The 17,781-nt window shown below is 42.4% G+C and overlaps 1 protein-coding gene across 3 annotated transcripts; it reads right to left on the bottom strand.

The window, feature by feature from the left end:
• Positions 1-1,453: 1,453 nt before the first annotated feature.
• Positions 1,454-17,162, bottom strand: phka2 (phosphorylase kinase, alpha 2 (liver)). 3 transcript variants are annotated; one of them, XM_071533591.1, is made up of 32 exons: positions 17,085-17,162; positions 16,045-16,203; positions 15,031-15,078; positions 14,492-14,660; positions 14,259-14,341; positions 13,758-13,838; positions 13,526-13,624; positions 12,702-12,848; positions 12,498-12,551; positions 11,988-12,110; positions 11,779-11,874; positions 11,177-11,284; positions 10,828-10,906; positions 10,311-10,445; positions 10,092-10,201; positions 9,855-9,999; positions 9,332-9,410; positions 9,037-9,194; positions 8,773-8,928; positions 8,421-8,529; positions 8,150-8,275; positions 7,454-7,616; positions 6,738-6,817; positions 6,527-6,605; positions 6,290-6,419; positions 6,067-6,168; positions 5,625-5,743; positions 5,452-5,475; positions 4,766-4,819; positions 4,150-4,383; positions 3,752-3,952; positions 1,454-3,643 (listed from the first exon to the last, which is right to left on the bottom strand). In XM_071533591.1, exons 1-32 carry the CDS (start codon positions 17,160-17,162, stop codon positions 3,470-3,472), a joined length of 3,702 nt encoding a protein of 1,233 aa, XP_071389692.1. In that variant the 3' UTR covers positions 1,454-3,469. The 3 variants fall into 3 exon arrangements, with proteins under 3 accessions (XP_071389692.1, XP_071389693.1, XP_071389691.1); XM_071533592.1 differs by having other exon boundaries at positions 8,150-8,286; positions 8,420-8,529; positions 8,773-8,940; positions 9,040-9,194; XM_071533590.1 differs by having other exon boundaries at positions 8,150-8,286; positions 8,420-8,529; positions 8,773-8,940; positions 9,052-9,194.
• Positions 17,163-17,781: the final 619 nt, after the last annotated feature.

Below are 17,781 nucleotides of genomic sequence, written 5' to 3'. Positions count from 1 at the left end.
TAAACCTAATCCTAAACCTAATCCTAAACCTTAAAGCCAAGTCCCAACCCTAAAACAGTCCCTTGAAGAAATGTGGACTGGCCAAAATTGTCCTCACTCTGAAGTGAGTGTTTAAAACTCAAAGTGGTTCTCACAAAGATAGAAGTACAGGAACACACACACACACACACACACACACACACAATCACAAACACACACGCACTTGTCATCACATAAACACATGCTTCTCCACTCTCTACCGCACATTTTTATGTCCCACCACCATGGCACATGGTATGCAAGACCAGGAGATAAAAATGTCATACTTGCACTACAGGTTCCCCCTATTCATAGTATTCTGTTACATCACCACACAAAAAAATAACAGGTTATTGTAATCAAATGACAGCCAGAGCCAGTGAGCTGTATATATGGTAAAGCATCATATTTATAGGAAATGCATGTGACATCCTGGCAATACTATGAATAGAGTAAATGATCTGAGTACATTTTGGAGCACCTTGCTGCATAAATTTGCATATTAATGACAAAAAACGGATTTTGTTGAAACTACTATATCTCCTTAATTCTTTAAGATATAGCGTTTATATTAATACCACCCATGTGTTATGTGAAGACAAGTATGTTGACATAGAAATAATTAGAGCTTTAATTAGCTTAATTAATGACATTAGCATAAGTGGTTTTGTTTAATGTATCATGGTGATTATGGCGGGACATTGCGCAGCTCAAGTGCCTTTTCAGTTTGATGTTTCATTCTCTGTCTTGAAGGTACAGACAGTAATTCTCTCTCCCTCTCCTCCAGACATTAATGAGTGCAGTCGGAAGAACGGAGGGTGTTCTCACCTGTGTGTGAACCATAAAGGGGGATATAAATGCGCCTGCCCGGCCTCCCACCGCCTCTCCCCCTACAGCTGGAAGAAATGTTTACCCAGGGAAACACTGGACACTGCAGGCTAACCTGGGAAACACTGACTAGACAGACTTCTGCTGTACTCTGTACTTTGCTGTAATGGCCTGTCCCTCTACCAGCCTTCTCCTAGTGTGAAAATACAAGAAACCAGAAACAGGTAGAGTGTCGCTGCTGTTTTGTGACATTTTCTCACTTGACAATTTGCAAGTTTACATGATCCTCTATGTACTGGGTAGGTTTCAGAACCCTAAGAGCCCTAAGAAACTCACTTAAAACACATGGATGTTAATTTGGAATCAATTATCTCTGTAGTAGTTTCTCTGACACTTACATTATGAAGATGTGAGCCGTCCATCCAGCAGCAGCAGTGTGTGTGATATTTTCACAATGACACATCATTAAATAGATCTTGAGGAAAAGTGATGAATAATAGTATATAATATAGTATAGTATATAGTAATAGTATCAAATGATGAAAACAAGTATCTGATGATTTTAGTAGATAATGATTTTATTATTCTTGTATGACCACATAACTTAAGTACTTTAAAAATATGTAAATAAACACAATAGCTTATGGAGATGAAGGGCGATTGCATTGTTACATTAAGAGAGCAGTCTTACAATATTTAATGTGTGATCCACACATTGTATTATAATATGTTGTTGATATATTACATTTCAATTAAATATGTAAATTGTACTATATTGTAGTATTTTAATTGTATAGAAATGAAAATGCCATTTCAACCTCTAGCAATAAAAGACTGTACACTTTTACCTGCTTTTTTCCTTCAAAAACTCAGCACTAAGCAGAAGCTGTTGAAACTTTTCCTGTCTCTCTGCTCCATACTAACCCTATACAAGTTGTTCATGTCACAGTCCAGGACAAAGCCTGTGTGGAACAACGCTGTTCTCAAACTTGGACCTTTTTTTCAACATACTCTGCACCTCTCTGGTACCATACAATGTCCGGCTGTAATGCTCATGATCATACACATAAATCATGCATGTATAAAGCGCTGGTATACACTGGAGTCCTAAAGGAAAAATCCACCCTCGGATACGCGTACACTTTTAGATATCACCAATTTGTAATGTTCAATGGATTCCACAAGTTATTTTGTGATTAAGAATTATAATTTACTTTTTTGGTATAACCACTTTCTCTAACCTGCCTTGTCTACTTCTACTTCAGTTAAGTGATTTCCTACATTTCCCAGAATGACCCACACCCCTTACTCAAGACACAACATGTGTTGTGGCTGCATTGAATTATGGTCTATTGAGGTTACTGTTGGCGGAAAATTTGTATCTCTTCCTCTTCTATGATGGATTTCTACCCATATGATTTTTGAATATTGGTGGTAAATGATGAATCTAGAAAGAAACCTTTAACTCTTAAATTTAATTAAGACACCAAAACCTGATGTTTACTGTTGATATTTTAGATAACTGAAACATTTTCTGATATCAAACTTCACTGTACTGTAGCTGCACTGGAAATTTCTTGGTGTGACGTCACATTGTCTACTTTTGCTCGGTTATCTGCTGGAAAAACAAAAATATACCACCAATATACCAACAAAATGGGCCAAAAAATATGAGGTACAGTGTCAATTGCTGTTTTTGTCAGTGTTAGTATTTTAAGGAGGATTTTTCCTCCTTACATGATTACCTACATGATTACTAATTCATGGCACCAGCATTAGCAAACCAAACAACTTGAATGTCTTCACTCTAAACAAATTAAAAGTGTAACAAAGACAGAGCTTCAACATGTTACAGTACAGGCCAAATGCTCTCACCCAAATCAGTAGTACAAGTACAGTAGTACCTTGGTACATGCCAGGGGTGTCACATTCATATGAAGACAGATGGACGAAATTTCAGATTAATTTTCACACAATATACAATACAAACAACGTATAAGCACAGACAAAAACATTATCACCAGACTCTTGGCATTCAAAGAAACTAGGATTCTTGTCATCACACAGGTTAATTAAATCTGAATATAGGACCACAACAATTAAGTTTTAGTATCAACAACACTGAATTATAATATATATGGCGTATCCAATCAGAGGACAGGTAACTGCTCATGTAATTTAGGCTAAATCCTCACACATACAAGACTAAGAGCACACACATATACCTGCTGTCTTGGTAGATATTCATGCCATTAACATGATATGCATGTTAGTTACTGGCTGTAAACATATCATATTTGAGCGGCATGTTGAAAGTAATAAATAACGTTTACAGTCTAGGGTCACAAAGAAAAAAAAATTAAAATAGTGGTTTGCAATCAGCTGCCAAGGCTATATGTTACTTCAATATATTAGAGCTATAGCATTCATTGAATCAAATACTCATTACGAAGTTCATCAAACAAGCACCGTGTGAATTATATGAGCTGATAATGAGAAGCTTTGCTGCCTTTGGTCAGTGGATCCTTCGGTTACACAACGCATCTCTTCAGATGTTACATACGAATCTACATGTCATGTTACAACATCTGTCAGGAACAGTGACACCTGCTGGTCCGAGCCTTCACTGCATCAGGCAGCTGGAACTCGGTAGGAAGTCTTGGACGTACGTGACCACAGCTTTGGACAGATAGGTCATGGTGCCATAGCTGCCACTAGGGGCACTGTCGAAGAAGAAGTTGCAGATGCCGGTGGCTGGGTCCCTCTCCAGAAAATAGTCATTAGCACTGTGGGATTTCTGGGGACGGAGAGGTAAAAGTAAGTGATGGCAGTGTACATGTGCAAAAATAAACGCTCGTCCCGTTGTGTTAGATTAACAGCGACGCAGTGCAGAAAGTGGTAGTACCTGGTCACTGAGGAAGAGGTCATTGGCCATGTGTAGGATGCGGTCTACGTGGATGACGCCGCCAATGTTGTCCACATCCACATCGGCTACCAGGCCCAGAACCATCACGGTCTCCACCAGTAGCTGCCGGTATTCTGGTTGAGGGACGTGGTTCAGGACCGACTCCACTTGCACCGCAAACTTGATCTCTCCCTCTGTCATCTGCAGTGCGCAAACAGAAGTAAACACACATCCATACTACCATGCAGACACACACATGAAGTCCTAAAGCCAGCTTCAATCGAAAGGCCACAAGCTATTTTCATCTATCTCATCTGATTGTAGAGAGGTAACACAGTGAACCAAGAGAAAACAGATGCCTCTCAGTTCTAGATTTCACCCAGAACGGAGGCTCCTACCTCGCGGGTGGTAGAGGAGGGCAAGACGTATCCATCGATGGAGAGGCCGTGGCACTTCTGGAGGATCTTCCAGACCTTCTGGTAGAAACCCATAGGCACTCTGTTGATAGCCCCGTCCAGCCTGCGCCTCCTCAGCCACTGGCCCTGCCTCTCCTCCCAGTGCAGCTGTCCGTCACCTGGACCAGCGCCCACTGGAGACAGGATCCCGCTAGGGGTGGAGGGACTGCTACAACGCTGTGGATGGAGGACAAGTTACACAAGTGTTCACTCTCTCTCTCTCTTTCTCTCTCTCTCTCTCTCCCACACACATGAAAAAGGACTCTTCTAACACTGATACATAGTCATACAGTCCATGCAATCAACATTCAAGCATATCAATATCATGCTATAGCACACTTGGCAATGCAAGATAGTTAAGCAGACACATTAAGGTCATTTAGCAAGACACACGCTGCCTAGTTGGACCAACATGAAATATGAAATATGAAATCTGAATGGAAAATGCCTTTAGGATGACTTTATTCAGTATCTACATTCTAACTACGGCAACTTTAGGTAGGACAAGGCAAGCAAAAGTTAAACTGAAGCAGATGTGCTGTAGGGTGAAATGGTTTACCGTAGAGCGGGGAGAAGTGACATTGCTACTCATGGAAAGACCGCCACCAAAGATCTACAGATGGACATGGATGACAGATGACAGGAATCATACTTCAATTCATGACTGAGTTTGAGATGCCATCTCATTCTCACACTAGACCCAGATGATATGGCAGCACATTTTATTAAGAGATGTTTGGTCTATGAAATGAACAATATAAGTCAACGCTACAACAGACACCTGATGTGAAAGACTCTTGGAAACCAAATGACTGTTCGACATGGCTAAGAACAAGACCATCCAACAGACAAATGATGCCACTCCATGCTGAAATTATAAAGAATTCCATTAAACGAGTTGTGAGAGGGATGGATTATTGAAAGCAGCTTAATGAGGAGCTGAATTCACGTTATGATCTAGCTCATGAATACGTGAAAATGTGATTTGTGAATCTGAATTTCTAAAACCACCTTCTTGGGAGAGTGAATTACTTTGAACTGAGGCACTTGCAAGAGTAGCAAAGCATTTTCTCCTGCTGATATGAGAACAGTGATGAAGTGGGATTAATCCCAGCCATGGACAGCCCTATGGCTAGCAAAATGATTAGAGGCAGCATGTGGTTTATGAATAGGGTTTAGCCAGCGGCTTTGTTGTTTAGAGATGAGACAGCCACATGCCTACAGACGTTATCAAACCCAACCCACACTCAGCGGCCGAGAGTCATCCAGCTGCAATCAGAACCAAGGAGAGTGTTATTCTGAGAAAAACTAAAGATTGATTGATAGATCAATAATAGCAAAGCACGTGCCACAACATTACATATTTATACAGATTCAATTTCAGATCGTCTATCCATTTTATGATATGTGCTCGTCACCTGCTTGATCTCGCTCTTGAGCTTGCGTATTCCTGTGCGTTCGGTCTTGGTGGCTCCAGTGTGGCCTAGTTCATGGATGGAGATGGCAGGGCTGGTGGCTGTTGACTGGATGGGGCGCACTGATGCATAGAGATAAAAACACAGAGTATTCAACAACAATTAAATAATGCTGTAGAACTCCTCTCCCAATCCTTTAACCTTTTCCTCACTTCCTCGTCCATCAATTTACCCGTTTTTTCCTCTTTCATTGGCTCTATTGGCCTTCACCTCATTCTGACCTGTCTCATCCTACCTAATACCTCGTCTCACTCATTCTTCTCTCTAAATCCTCTAGACAAAGAGGGAGAGTGTGATATAAACACACACACACAGTGTATATATATATAGGGGGGAGGGAGAGACAAAGAGAGCGAGAGAGAGAAAGAGAAAGGAAGAGACTCACTGCTCTTCTCCACTCCAAACTCCTTGCCACTGAGGATGTGATGCAGCAAGTTCTTCATGTCGAACGGACTCAGGCTCATCAGGCTCTCAGAGGCCTCCTCACCTACAAAAGTATTACACACATCCATCCATTCCTATTGTGTAGGGTAGTTTTCTGTATGTTCACACGTGTATATGTGTGTGTGTGTGTGTTTCTGTTTGTCTGTGTGTGTGTACTTTCCTACCAGAGCAGTGTAGGCTGCGAGCCAGCTCAGTGGCCATCACTTGCATTATGAGTCCTATCCTGAGTCTGAGCATGTCCCCAAACAGAGCAGGCTGGGAGCGCACGTACATGGCTAGATAGACCATTATTTCCTATATGACCAACACACACACAACACACACACACACGGTTCATGCCGTTAAGATCAGTGTCTCAAAGAAGTCCTGCAGCAGCCCTATAGTTTACCTTAAGGTTTTACCTGAGTGAGTACAGCTATACTGATGTCCTGACCACTGGCTTCATAGATCAGAGTGTTCAGCTCCTCAGGAGGAAGCGGACTGGACAGAGACAGGAAGGAGGAGGAGTCGGTTTACTCTCCAGTAATTATTTCAACTAAGCCTAAGCTTTATCACAAATTCTCTACAGCCACACCAGTTTTCTTGACAATAATTGTATGTAAGATAACTTACGTTGTGATAACTCTTTCCCTGGGTTCAGGAGGTAGACCCACTGTCAGCTGCTTATGATGGGAAATAAGATCTGTGCACGCCTGTGGAATAGACACACATAGATGGAATGAAATAGTAAAAATAATAGGTCACACTTTGTTTGGATAGTCCAGTGTTGATACTCAACGTCCTATCAAGTGACTATAACATGTCATTAAAAAGTCTACAGAGTTTCAAGTGATATTCATAATTGTGTGAAAAGTAGTCTATAGATATTCATTGTCTGGGGTAGGTTTAATCTTAAGTCAGCTTTGTGGGTTACATAGTGTGTGGAGATGCACCAAATAGGCAAATGACACTTCTACATTTTGTCACCTGATAGTTAAGTATCTTTTTTTTTTTTTTTTTACTTTTTATTTATGAACATTTTTCACATTATAAGGACAACAAGCAAAAAGCAAACAAGAAACAAAAAATAAAAAAGCAAACAAATATGAGGTCATGGGGTGATCAATAAATCAAGGCAAATTTGCCTGTTAAGTATTTCTTTTATTCTCTTTTTGCCTGCCCACATGCAAAGGGAGCTCAGAGTGTAGACTCAGCTACAGAGTAGCACCGCTGGAGCTGGTAGTTATCCTGTGCCTTGCTCAAGGACACTTCAGCAGGGGGGATTCTTGCTCTCCAACTAAACAACAGTCTCTCTAACAGCTGGGCAACAGCAACAGCCACAAACTGACCTCAGCCAGGACCTCCACTCTCTTGCGCAGTATTCCAGAGATGTATCTGATGAGGCCCCACTCCTTACAGGCTCCAGCCTGCACATACAGCTCCTCCAGCAGAGAGCGCACACTAGCCCCGCCCTGGCCCGGGCCCGACACCTCAACCAGCCAATTAGCTCCTCTGCTCAGCAGTAGACAGCACAGGACACTCAATTACAACAATTTATTCAAATCATTGTTTACTTATAAGGCGGCGGCCACACTGATCCGTTGTGTCTGTCCCTGTATCATTTCAATTTATTTTCAATGAACACATCTGTCTCTGTCCAAACTTTTTCTGGACAGATCGATTCTTCACCATCTTCACCAGCCAATTAGAGGCATTCCTACCTTTATTTTGGGGAAAATAGCAACACAGAAATAACAGTATGACCAAAACAAGGATAAAACAGTTTATTATGTAATTCATACTGTATAGTCTTCCTTTTTTCTATGAAGTAGCTCCGTTATGAGCAAAGCCTTACTGTATTTCTGCCTCGCCCACCATGTTGACGTTCCAAAACAGCCCAACGGACAGAAATCTATCCGTCAATAATTCTGTTATAAGTAACCTGTTCTGATGGATTAGTGTGGCCGCTGCCTTAGTGTGCTAAGACTGGCAATGAGCTGTGTGTGTGAGTGTGTGAGAGAGAGCCTGTGAGTCTGTGTCCATACTTCATGATGTAGAGAACGTAGAGGATGTCAGCCTGGTCCTGCAGAGTGGGACACTCTCTCAGCTGCCTCACCAACCCGGCAAAGTCTGTGTTGCCCTGCGAGTCTCGAGGCAGGTGCAGATCAGCAGCACTGTGGGACTTGTAAGGAATTTAAGTGTTACACAATTAGGCATCAGAGAAAAGAAGGACTAATACTTAAGTCATAAGAGATACAGAGCAATTTAGTCCACAATAAAACCAGGTTGCTTGTGCAGTGATCTGTTGTGCCAACCTTGTGCTGCTTTGTGTGTGAAGCCTGCTGAGGATGGGGAACTTCAAGTAGGTTGAGAGATCTGCGGTGTTTGGTCATGGCAGGAGTCACAGGTAGATACATGGATGACTCTGAAAAACACACACACACACACACACACACACACACACACACACTGCTATCAGACTCCATTGTAGTTGCATTGGAAATATCTTGACGTGACATCACGTTGTCTATGTTCAGTCAGTTGTCAATGGGAATAACAAAAAGGCCCAGAAATGCAAGGTACATCGCCAGTAGCTGTTTTTAACAGGAGGATAAGGATTTTTCCCACCTACCACCTAGGCTGAATCATTAGATTTTTAGTAACTCACTGGGCATGTTGAGGCCCTGAACCTGGGCCATGAGAGACAGGATATCTCTGGTGGTGTGTTCAGCACTGAAGACATGGTGCTGCCCGCCCTGGATGGGAGGGAGATGGCACTTGGTGGTGCTGTGGAGTAGCTGGGTGAGGTACTGGTCAATCACGCCTTCTGAGCTGCCTGGAGAGGAGAGATGAGCCATAAATTATGATTTAAATACACTCGATTACTTACACTTATCTTGCCTCTGAGAGGTACGCAAAGACTTCGGTGGGCTACCTGAAGGCCCACAGCTGTCATTTTCCTCTTCATATTCCTCGTCATCCTCCTCTTCCTCATCCTCCAGTAAGCTGTCATCATTCTCCTCATCTAAGAAACTGAGTCGAGTGTGGAAGGAAGTGGTCTGGAAACTGGAGAGGTCTGACATCTGCACCCTGCAGTCACACGCACAGTAATAACATATATTGTATAACATGATTATCAATACACTTGTGAAAGAAAACAGAAGAAATTCTTAAATTCACACTACTACTACGACATCCTATGTGTATTGTTACAGAAGGAGACAGACCTGGCTCCTGCAAAGTAGCCATCCTGTAGTTTCCTCAGGGTTGCTAGGATACACGGATCAATGCCGTCACCGTCTTCAACTGGACATAACAAAATGAAAAAATCATTATGAGTCGATGGTTATTTCATTTGATGAAAGAACATTGAGGAAACATACATACATGGACATAGAAACTACATATTATTTGCAAACCACAAACAGGGGAATTATCATGGCAAAGCTAGACTGCAATACAGTGCATGCAGGGATGAATTTCAGACAACATCCTGGCAAAACTATTCAGCATTCCACCTTTACAATATCTCCATTAATCCCCATTCATTTTCTGGCTTGTGAGAATAATTTTGCGCTACGCTGAACTGAAAAATGCCAGCCATAAGATAGCAAAACTAGTTAAATTTCTATGTTGTCTGCAGTTCATAAATATTTGTGTTCCCCAGGGTCAAGAGCAGTTCCATTGGCTGTTTCCTGAGAAAACAAGGACCGCAGCACCAACTGATGAACCTGGACTCAAGTGCCTTACCCAGCATGCTGCGGGTGATGGGGAAAGTGAGTGTGGGCCGGCCTGTCATCCTCCAGCAAGAGGAGAGATAGGCCAGCTCCATACGCAGCATCTCCACAATCATCTGGTTGTCCAGCGCCAGGTAGAAATGGTGCTGATCCAGAAACTGGACAGAGAGCATGGACAGGCGGAGAGATCAGAATGCTGTGAATGAGTGAACCCATGAATCAAGGTGCTCTATTCATGCTACAGTTTTACCTGAGGGGTGAATGTGTAAGAGCGGTTTCTGATCTCGTAGAATTTGGATGTTCCCAGAACTCCGATGTGTCTGTAGGGCCGCCCACTCAGATTTAGTTTCTTACAGTTCCCTGTGGCAACAACACAAGAAGATGTTACTCTATCTCTTACACACACACACACACACACACAAGCCCACACACATACACACTGAAGAAAAGAGTGCTTGATGCTTGGTACCCAGTCTGACATAGATGTGGCTGAGGATGCGAGCGGGCAGGACCCTGATGGGCAGCACTTCTGATACTGTCTGGACCTGGATCCCATGGTCGCTCAGCAACTCCTGGATCTCCTCTGACTCTGCTACAACACAAACTGGACAGACACACACACACACACACAAGAAGGCCTTTATATCCTGCTTTTGAAGTATCAATCTATAAAACCACAGTGTATTAAGTCAAAGTGTCACATGTTTTGAACAGAATTTCTTTTGTTTTAAACTTTATCTGTCCAGGGAAGATTGACAGAGCATGTATGCCCTTTTTAATCTACGCCCATAGCCAACAGTGGCAAAGCATTAAGTGTCTTGCTCATGGGTATCTTGACGGTAGTTGCTATTGGATTTGAGAGTGTTAATTTCTTCTTTTCCTTCACTTTTCCCTCCCAGATTTTCCCCCGTCTTTCCGTCCAGTCACAAGCCCATTTCTCTAACCTCTAGGCTAAAGCTTCCCTCATAGAGATGATTGACACAAACCTTGCACAACAACATCGGGTTTGAAGTTAGTAGAGAATCTCCTGTTGAGTGGATCTACTTCCCCTGGTGCCAAGAAACCCTTATAGCAGAGAGAGAAAGAAAAAGACAGAGAAAGGGGGAGTTTACAGAGGGAAACGATGGAAGCTGCTTTACTGTTTGTTTATGTTTAGAAAAGACATGATAGTGCTGTATGGCTGGAAACTACTCCTTACAGAACTGACTTCTTTTACATGTGTACAGTGGAAAATGTGTGTTCCTGACTATCTATAGCTGAGCATGTTTGTAAGCACCAGTTAAGTGTTGCTAGCTAACATAAGAGGCAGTGTGTAAAGGTCCTGTCATCAGCTACCTCGGCCAACAGACAGCCCAAGATGTAGAGCGACTGTCCCCACATGTGAGGCAGCTGCCCCAGAGCCACTCTGTCCACTGTGTGGGGGCTGCTGTACTCCTCCTCCATCTGCAAGAGGCAACATGTTCCCACTCTTAATTAGTTAAATGACACACAGGTACAACGGCTCAGACAAACACACATATGTTAATCTGATGTTCTTTCTCACCTTTTAAGGGCAACCTAGGCAAGATGCAGTAAATAGGCCTATAACCTTGTTAGTAGGGTCAGAAAAACTGGCCTACTGATTTTGCTGCCAAAACTCTTGTCTGTTGAGCCTTTGTTGCCTTTGTTGCCCTTCAATTCTGAATAGAATAGAATAGAATAGAATTCCTTGGTGCAACTCAAAAACATGGGAGTGGCAGCACTCCAAAAAAAAACGTATTAGAAAAATGATCGATTAATTAGAAAAGATGAGGACCAGTCTCAGTCATTTTTCTAGTGTTTCTGGAGTGCAGCTGCCACTCCCGTGTTTTTCACGAAGTTTCTTGAAGTCGGTTTGTAGGTTTTGGCAGAGAACACAACCAGAGGAAGGCTGGATGTTTCTTATGTGAATAGGATACCTTCTCATGCAGTACAGCGTAGAGTTCAGGCACCAGTCTGATGCCATTCTTCCCTCTGATCAGAATGCCCTCCAGAGCCTCACGGTACTCCTGCACCTGCACAGAGCACACAGTAGTTTGTTTGCTATGTCTATAATACTTCTTCATCACTTTGACATGTTGTTAGAAGTGACTCCAGGCCTTAACACATTTTGCTTAGGTTCTATTACCTGCACTTGGTCTCCAGTGAAGATGCCGTCCAGAATGAGATACGTCCAGAACACCGGCCATTCACATTCAATATTCTCAAACAGCTTGAGCTCCGCAGGGTCGTAGTGCAGACGAGACGGGTCCTGGGAGACACACACCCGCACACTAGCGCTTTACAGCTCAGATTATATCACACGTGTAATTAATAATAAAAATATAAAGAAACCACATAACATAAGACATAATGATAGACTGAACTGAAGCCACTTGCGGTCTACAGACTAGAATCGAAGCAGGAGAAATGTAATTCTTTAAAAGGTGATCAACAATTTTGCTCCAGTAGGAATTAAATCAGATTCATACTAAATTTGTCTATGACATCCATCTAAACAGTGCGCCTCCTCTTTCTCATTTCATAATTCGGGTGTGGCATGTCTATCTGCTACATGCAACATCAAGTTAATATGTCCTCTCCCTGTTTCATTTTCTCTGCAGCCATTATTTGAATAAACCATTCAAAACAGCATTACCTCTCTAGGACAACGATACCCGTCCCTGATAAAGCGGCAGCAGCCATAGCGACCCTGAAAGTACGCGGAAGAGTAGAAATTTTATGATGACATGATTTGCATGTACATGGGAACAGAATAGAATAGAACAGAATACTGAATTGGATAGTGTTTCAGTGCACGGCGGGCCAAAATGAACTATGTGAGTGGAGTGAGTGAGTGTACCTGCAGTTTGTTTATGATCTCAGACTTGGTGACGGCCACCAGGTCAGCGTCCTCAACAGCGAAGGCAGGGAAGGAGATGACAGACAGAAGACCGGCGTCGATCTCCTTCGAAGTCGAAGCCCTTGGCAGCATGGAGCACAGGATGGACTGGGGAAAAGACACAGGAAGGTGGAGAGGAAGAGAGGTCGGTAGAGAGAGTACAGGTGTGTAAATCATTAATAATGTGTAATATTTGTTATTATTACAGGAGACAATTTCAGGACACATCACTGCATCTTATATCAAAATGCAGGATGATTGTTGCTCACATCCAGAAGAGAAATACATTGGATTTATTCATATACAAGGCCTTGATTTTAAAACTCCTATATTACCTTTATTCAGTTATAAATTATCAAGCTATGGCACAAGATCTCATGAATATGTATTACTCGATATTCCTCGCATAAAAACCTGACTTAGGTAAAGCTAGTTTAGCTATTACAAGTGGAAAATTTACAGAAAACACTGAGATTAGACTGCCTTCTTCCCTTTCAAGATTTTGATATGTTGATACTTGACCTTTAGCAATGTATGTAATTGCTTTTAGTTTCCTCATGTTGTCATGTACTGCTTGATGTATGTATGTGAACGTATGATTGATTTGTTGTGCAGGTCTTGCCACTTTTTGTTATGTTGCTCGATCTCAATGAGATTCATCTGAATAAATAAAGGACTGAATGAATTTGTACAGACATTGTATTAAGATTGATGACGTTTTTTTCCAGCAGTAGACTCTCAAAATTCCCCAATGTTGAGATAGATAGAGGCAAGGCCAGCAGTACCTGACAGTGTTCAACTTCATCAGGCAGAACATGGATGACTGACTTTGGCCCTCCATGGGCACCAAAAAGATCCAGCTCATCTATGGCCTCCAGAGCTGCCTGCAAGCCCCCAACACACACACACACACACACACTTTTTTAAATACTGGAAAATATATACACCTACATATTTCGGGTCTTTAGTATACAGTAAATTATAGACGTTGATAAATACTGCAAAGTTGTCCGGTACCTTAGCCATGCCTACAGAGCTGCCATTGAGCTCAGGGATGCCCTGGTTGGTCTTGTCCCCTCGCTCCCACATCCCATAATCCTGCAGAGACAAAAGGTCATGACAGCACCACTCAACAGTCTGGCAACTCATCTTTCCTACTTTACCTGCTTTCATTCATGCATGCTCTCTCTTCTCCCTGTCTTTCTCCCATCAGACTCCCTTCCTTTCTCTCTCTCTTCTCTTCTGCTCCCATATCTAGCAGCTAATTGCAAGTCCCTCTCACCACCATTTCCCTGCTTCCATCTTGCAGGCTAAACAATTTCCCCTCTCCCCCTGACTGAATTTAGTCTCTCCAATCTCTAAGCTCTTCTTTCCCGTTCTTCCTAAAACTCCTGTGGCTCTGTGCATCATCTTAAATGTTTTCTCAAAGCCTTCGCTCCACTTTTCAGCTACTAGGTGTCTGCCTCTACCTCTTACTTAACTGGAACTCACCCTCCAACCTCTGAAAGTGCCACTTACCGCTACTTTGTAGGCAGCCTCTATGTAGAAGACCAAGTTTTGAATGAAGGCGACCTCATCCAGGTTCGAGATGATACGAAGACCTGCATGCAAACGTGATACACATACAAACGTGACAAAAATTCTGTAAGACAAATGTGTCTGTCAAAATGCGTCACGCTGTATTTTTCACTGCAAAAAGTGTGCTTTGGCAAATGTTACTCTTCCACTTTCTTTGCGGTCTTTCAGCCTACCTGAGGCCGTCATCTGTGCCAGTACCAACAAGTAAATAGAGGTGGCGTCCACCTGTAGGTGGCCCCACTGGTCGTCCCCCACCACTGTGGCACAGGTGGGAGTATGGTATTTGGCATGCAGGCAATCCTTTGTACTCTGGGTCTGTTTGAACTTCTCAACCTTGTCCACCTGAACGCACGCACATACACAAATACACATACACAAAATGCATAGGCATACCAACACTGATAGGCGTTACTGAAAGCATGTTTCTCTAGTGCAATGTGTTTTTGTTTTATCTGGGTCAGATGAGACCCAAAAGGGATTATGGCAAGATTAGAACGGGAACTCCTTTTGCAAAGACTGGAAAAGCTGAAGGTTTTTAAACTTTAAAATTTCAGTTTTGTATGCAGCTACTGACAATTTACCATAGCCTTTAAAATGTACTGCAACATAAGATGGTCTGCATAAAAAAAAGAGAATAAAGAACATTATGCTATTCAAAATTAGATAAATCAAGAAATCAATCACTCAATAGGAGCACATGAGTGTATCTTACCTGTCTCATCATGCACTGTAGAAGTCCCTGCATCAGTTTCACCACGCTCTGCCAAGAAACAACAACAGTCACATTAAAAAAACACAGATCAAACAAAACATTGGTCAGTAACGGACCAAAAAGTCTTCTATTTGAAGTCCAGTAGACTACTTTTCTGTGATTCTGATGGACAGGAGGCAAGTGCTCTCAGGAAATCTGGCTGTATTTGTGATTGTGTTTGGATTACTTTTTCCCACTCTCCCTCTCTTCCCATTGCTTATATGTGCTAAGTGTCTGTGGCTGGATTAGCTCAAGACTACATAGAATTCAAATCACTATACAAGCTTGATCACTTCCATCTGATTTTGAAGATCTGATAGCAATGTGAGCAAAATCTGTTGTTTGTGCAACCTGCCACTTAATGTGTCCTGCAGGGTTGGGCAATAATTTAGTATTATCGATTATCATCTTTTGATAGAATCATAATCTTAATGAAATAATGATATGGGGTTATGATACACAATTCTGTTGTATTAATAATACATTCATTAATACTAATTAAAATCTTTCTGAAATGAGATCTGAAACAAATGAGGGAATATTATGATTATAATTATTTTATTAGCCTATACTTTATATTATCATGCAGTTCAGTGTAATCAAGATCAATTTGAATATTTAACATGTAATTTTGCATATGTTAGCAGAGATCATCATATATTGATATCAAAATATTTTCTTAGGATTATCGTGATATTAATTTTGTCCATACCGCCCAGCCTTACCTGATGGAATTGGGTGATAAAAGTCACATTAAAGCAACAAGTGTAATCATAGCCTATGTCTAATATATTCACATGAAGAATGGTGATTATTACAGTATCATTGGCTTCTCCAGACTCCTACTGTAGATCAGCTGGGCCTCAAGCCAAATACTGACTAAGCAGAAATATTTAACCCAACATAGAGGGAAGAACAAACACACTGGTGTACACACTGACCCTCTCCCTCTCTTCCTCTCTGTGACAAACACACCTGCTCCAGTTCATAGGCCTTGGCCTTGTCTTCGTCCCGGTCTGCATTCTTGCGGTAGGCCATGCCCAGTCCCCACACAGCCAGGACACTATACACATTATCCCTCACCCAGGCATCCCTCTGCTGGGTGCTGGCAGGCAGAAGCCCTGTCACTGGGTTCTGTAACACACACACACACACACAAACAAACACACACACAGTGGAAAGACAGCGGGCACTGTTTTCTATCAACTATCCACCATCCGGGCCACAGTTTTAAACTTAGACAGCTGTTGACAGTGTGCTTCAGTGTGAACCAAAGTGTTGATCAGATAAGGTGCATAGCGTCCCGGTCCTCAGCCTGTTACGGGGGTTGAACTTTGCTCAAGCCCTTGTTTATTTCTATGCTGCAAACACTGGCTGGAGCAGAACATACATACATAGGGTCCATAACATCTGCATATTTAACATATTTCAGTGGCAAAGCAGAAAACTGAAGATTTAGTTAAAATAACACACACATCATACAAAACTACACACAGGATACAGTCATTGCCCATGTTCTTGTCACTATTTCCCTGGCACCTATTACATGCTCAGCCTCCCGGTGGGGGATCCCTCTTTGACTTGGCCCACCCAAGGTTTCTTCCATTTTTTTTTCATAACAAGGTTTAGTTTTTCCTTGTATGCATTGAGGGCCTAAGGCTGGTGGTGCTGGTAGGTTAGGCTGTGTAGAATAGATAGGATGTTGTCTTGCTACAATCTGTTTTTTGTGTGTCTTGCTCTTCCTGATGTTTGTCCTATATCATTCTGTTCTATGATATATTGATTGTTGATCAGTTAGATCTAGTTAGGCTCATTCTCTGTAAAGTCCTTTGACACATGCTTGTGATAAAGGGCTATATAAACAAACTTGAACTTGAACTATACAGCTATACCATGCAATTCCAACATCAAGACGGCTTCATAACACTGCTCTCTCTCTCTCTATCAGCTGTCAATAACACAGCAGGGCTTAGTGCTGTGAAACGACATGACAGTGAGAGGGTGTCTGGACTTACCTGGAGACACAGGATGGTCTCCTGGACCAGCCTGGCATAGCCATCCAGCCGTACTCCTGAGTTACTGCGGCTCCTCATCCTCACGCCTGATCACCGCACACAACACAGTTAGGAGCAACTTCCTTGTCTGCAGAGTACGGTAATAAGTAATAAAGACAGCTGCCCACTTCCGTCCTTAAAATGCTTAAAACCTTTGAGCTAACCTACCAGTGATCCATCCTTCCACATCTGCAGCATGAGTCTGACACTTTCACCGCTGGTGACTTCACGCCGGTCCGCAGTTTGCTGGTTTGCTAAAGCTCGCTAGCTACAGTAAGTGGCATCCAGCTGTTTCGCCGACATTGGTGTTTACAGTCACAGCCTGTATTCCTCTGAGTGCAGTATGATCGTCTGGTCAAAGTGCTTTCTATGCACGGTCAGCCCCTGCAGATGCTAACACGGCCGGTTTCTCTGTAAGCGGTTTGCAGGGTGAATGTTGGAGCGGCTGTGAGCAATTTGACATCCATCCTGCAAAACAAAAATATTCCTGTTGATTCATTAATGGCCTGCAGGGGGCGCCAAGTGATCTCTCCCCAGGCTCTGTTTTGTTTTTTATCTTTTATTCCATTTTATTTTACTCATTTGGTTATATACATTACAAACAGCCTGACATACAGCAAAAATTCAACTCACATTAAAATAAGTGACAAAATAAGTG

The sequence above is a fragment of the Centroberyx affinis genome, unplaced genomic scaffold, assembly GCF_046629955.1.
Source record: "Centroberyx affinis isolate AG114_WGS23_722 - 3 ecotype Tasmania unplaced genomic scaffold, CSIRO-AGI_Caff_v1 ptg002385l_1, whole genome shotgun sequence".
Lineage (NCBI taxonomy): Eukaryota > Metazoa > Chordata > Actinopteri > Beryciformes > Berycidae > Centroberyx > Centroberyx affinis.
The sequence above is the reverse complement of the archived record's forward strand: the minus strand, read 5'-3'. Positions and strand labels throughout refer to the sequence as shown.

Coding starts and splice junctions, on each gene's coding strand:
- phka2 (XM_071533592.1), bottom strand. CDS start 17,162: ATGAGGAGCCGCAGTAACTCAGGAGTACGGCTGGATGGCTATGCCAGG. Junction 10,907..11,176: donor TGGGCTGTCTGTTGGCCGAG/GTAGCTGATGAC, acceptor CTCTGCTATAAG/GGTTTCTTGGCACCAGGGGA. Junction 5,476..5,624: donor TCAAGAGCGAGATCAAGCAG/GTGACGAGCACA, acceptor TTCTGATTGCAG/CTGGATGACTCTCGGCCGCT.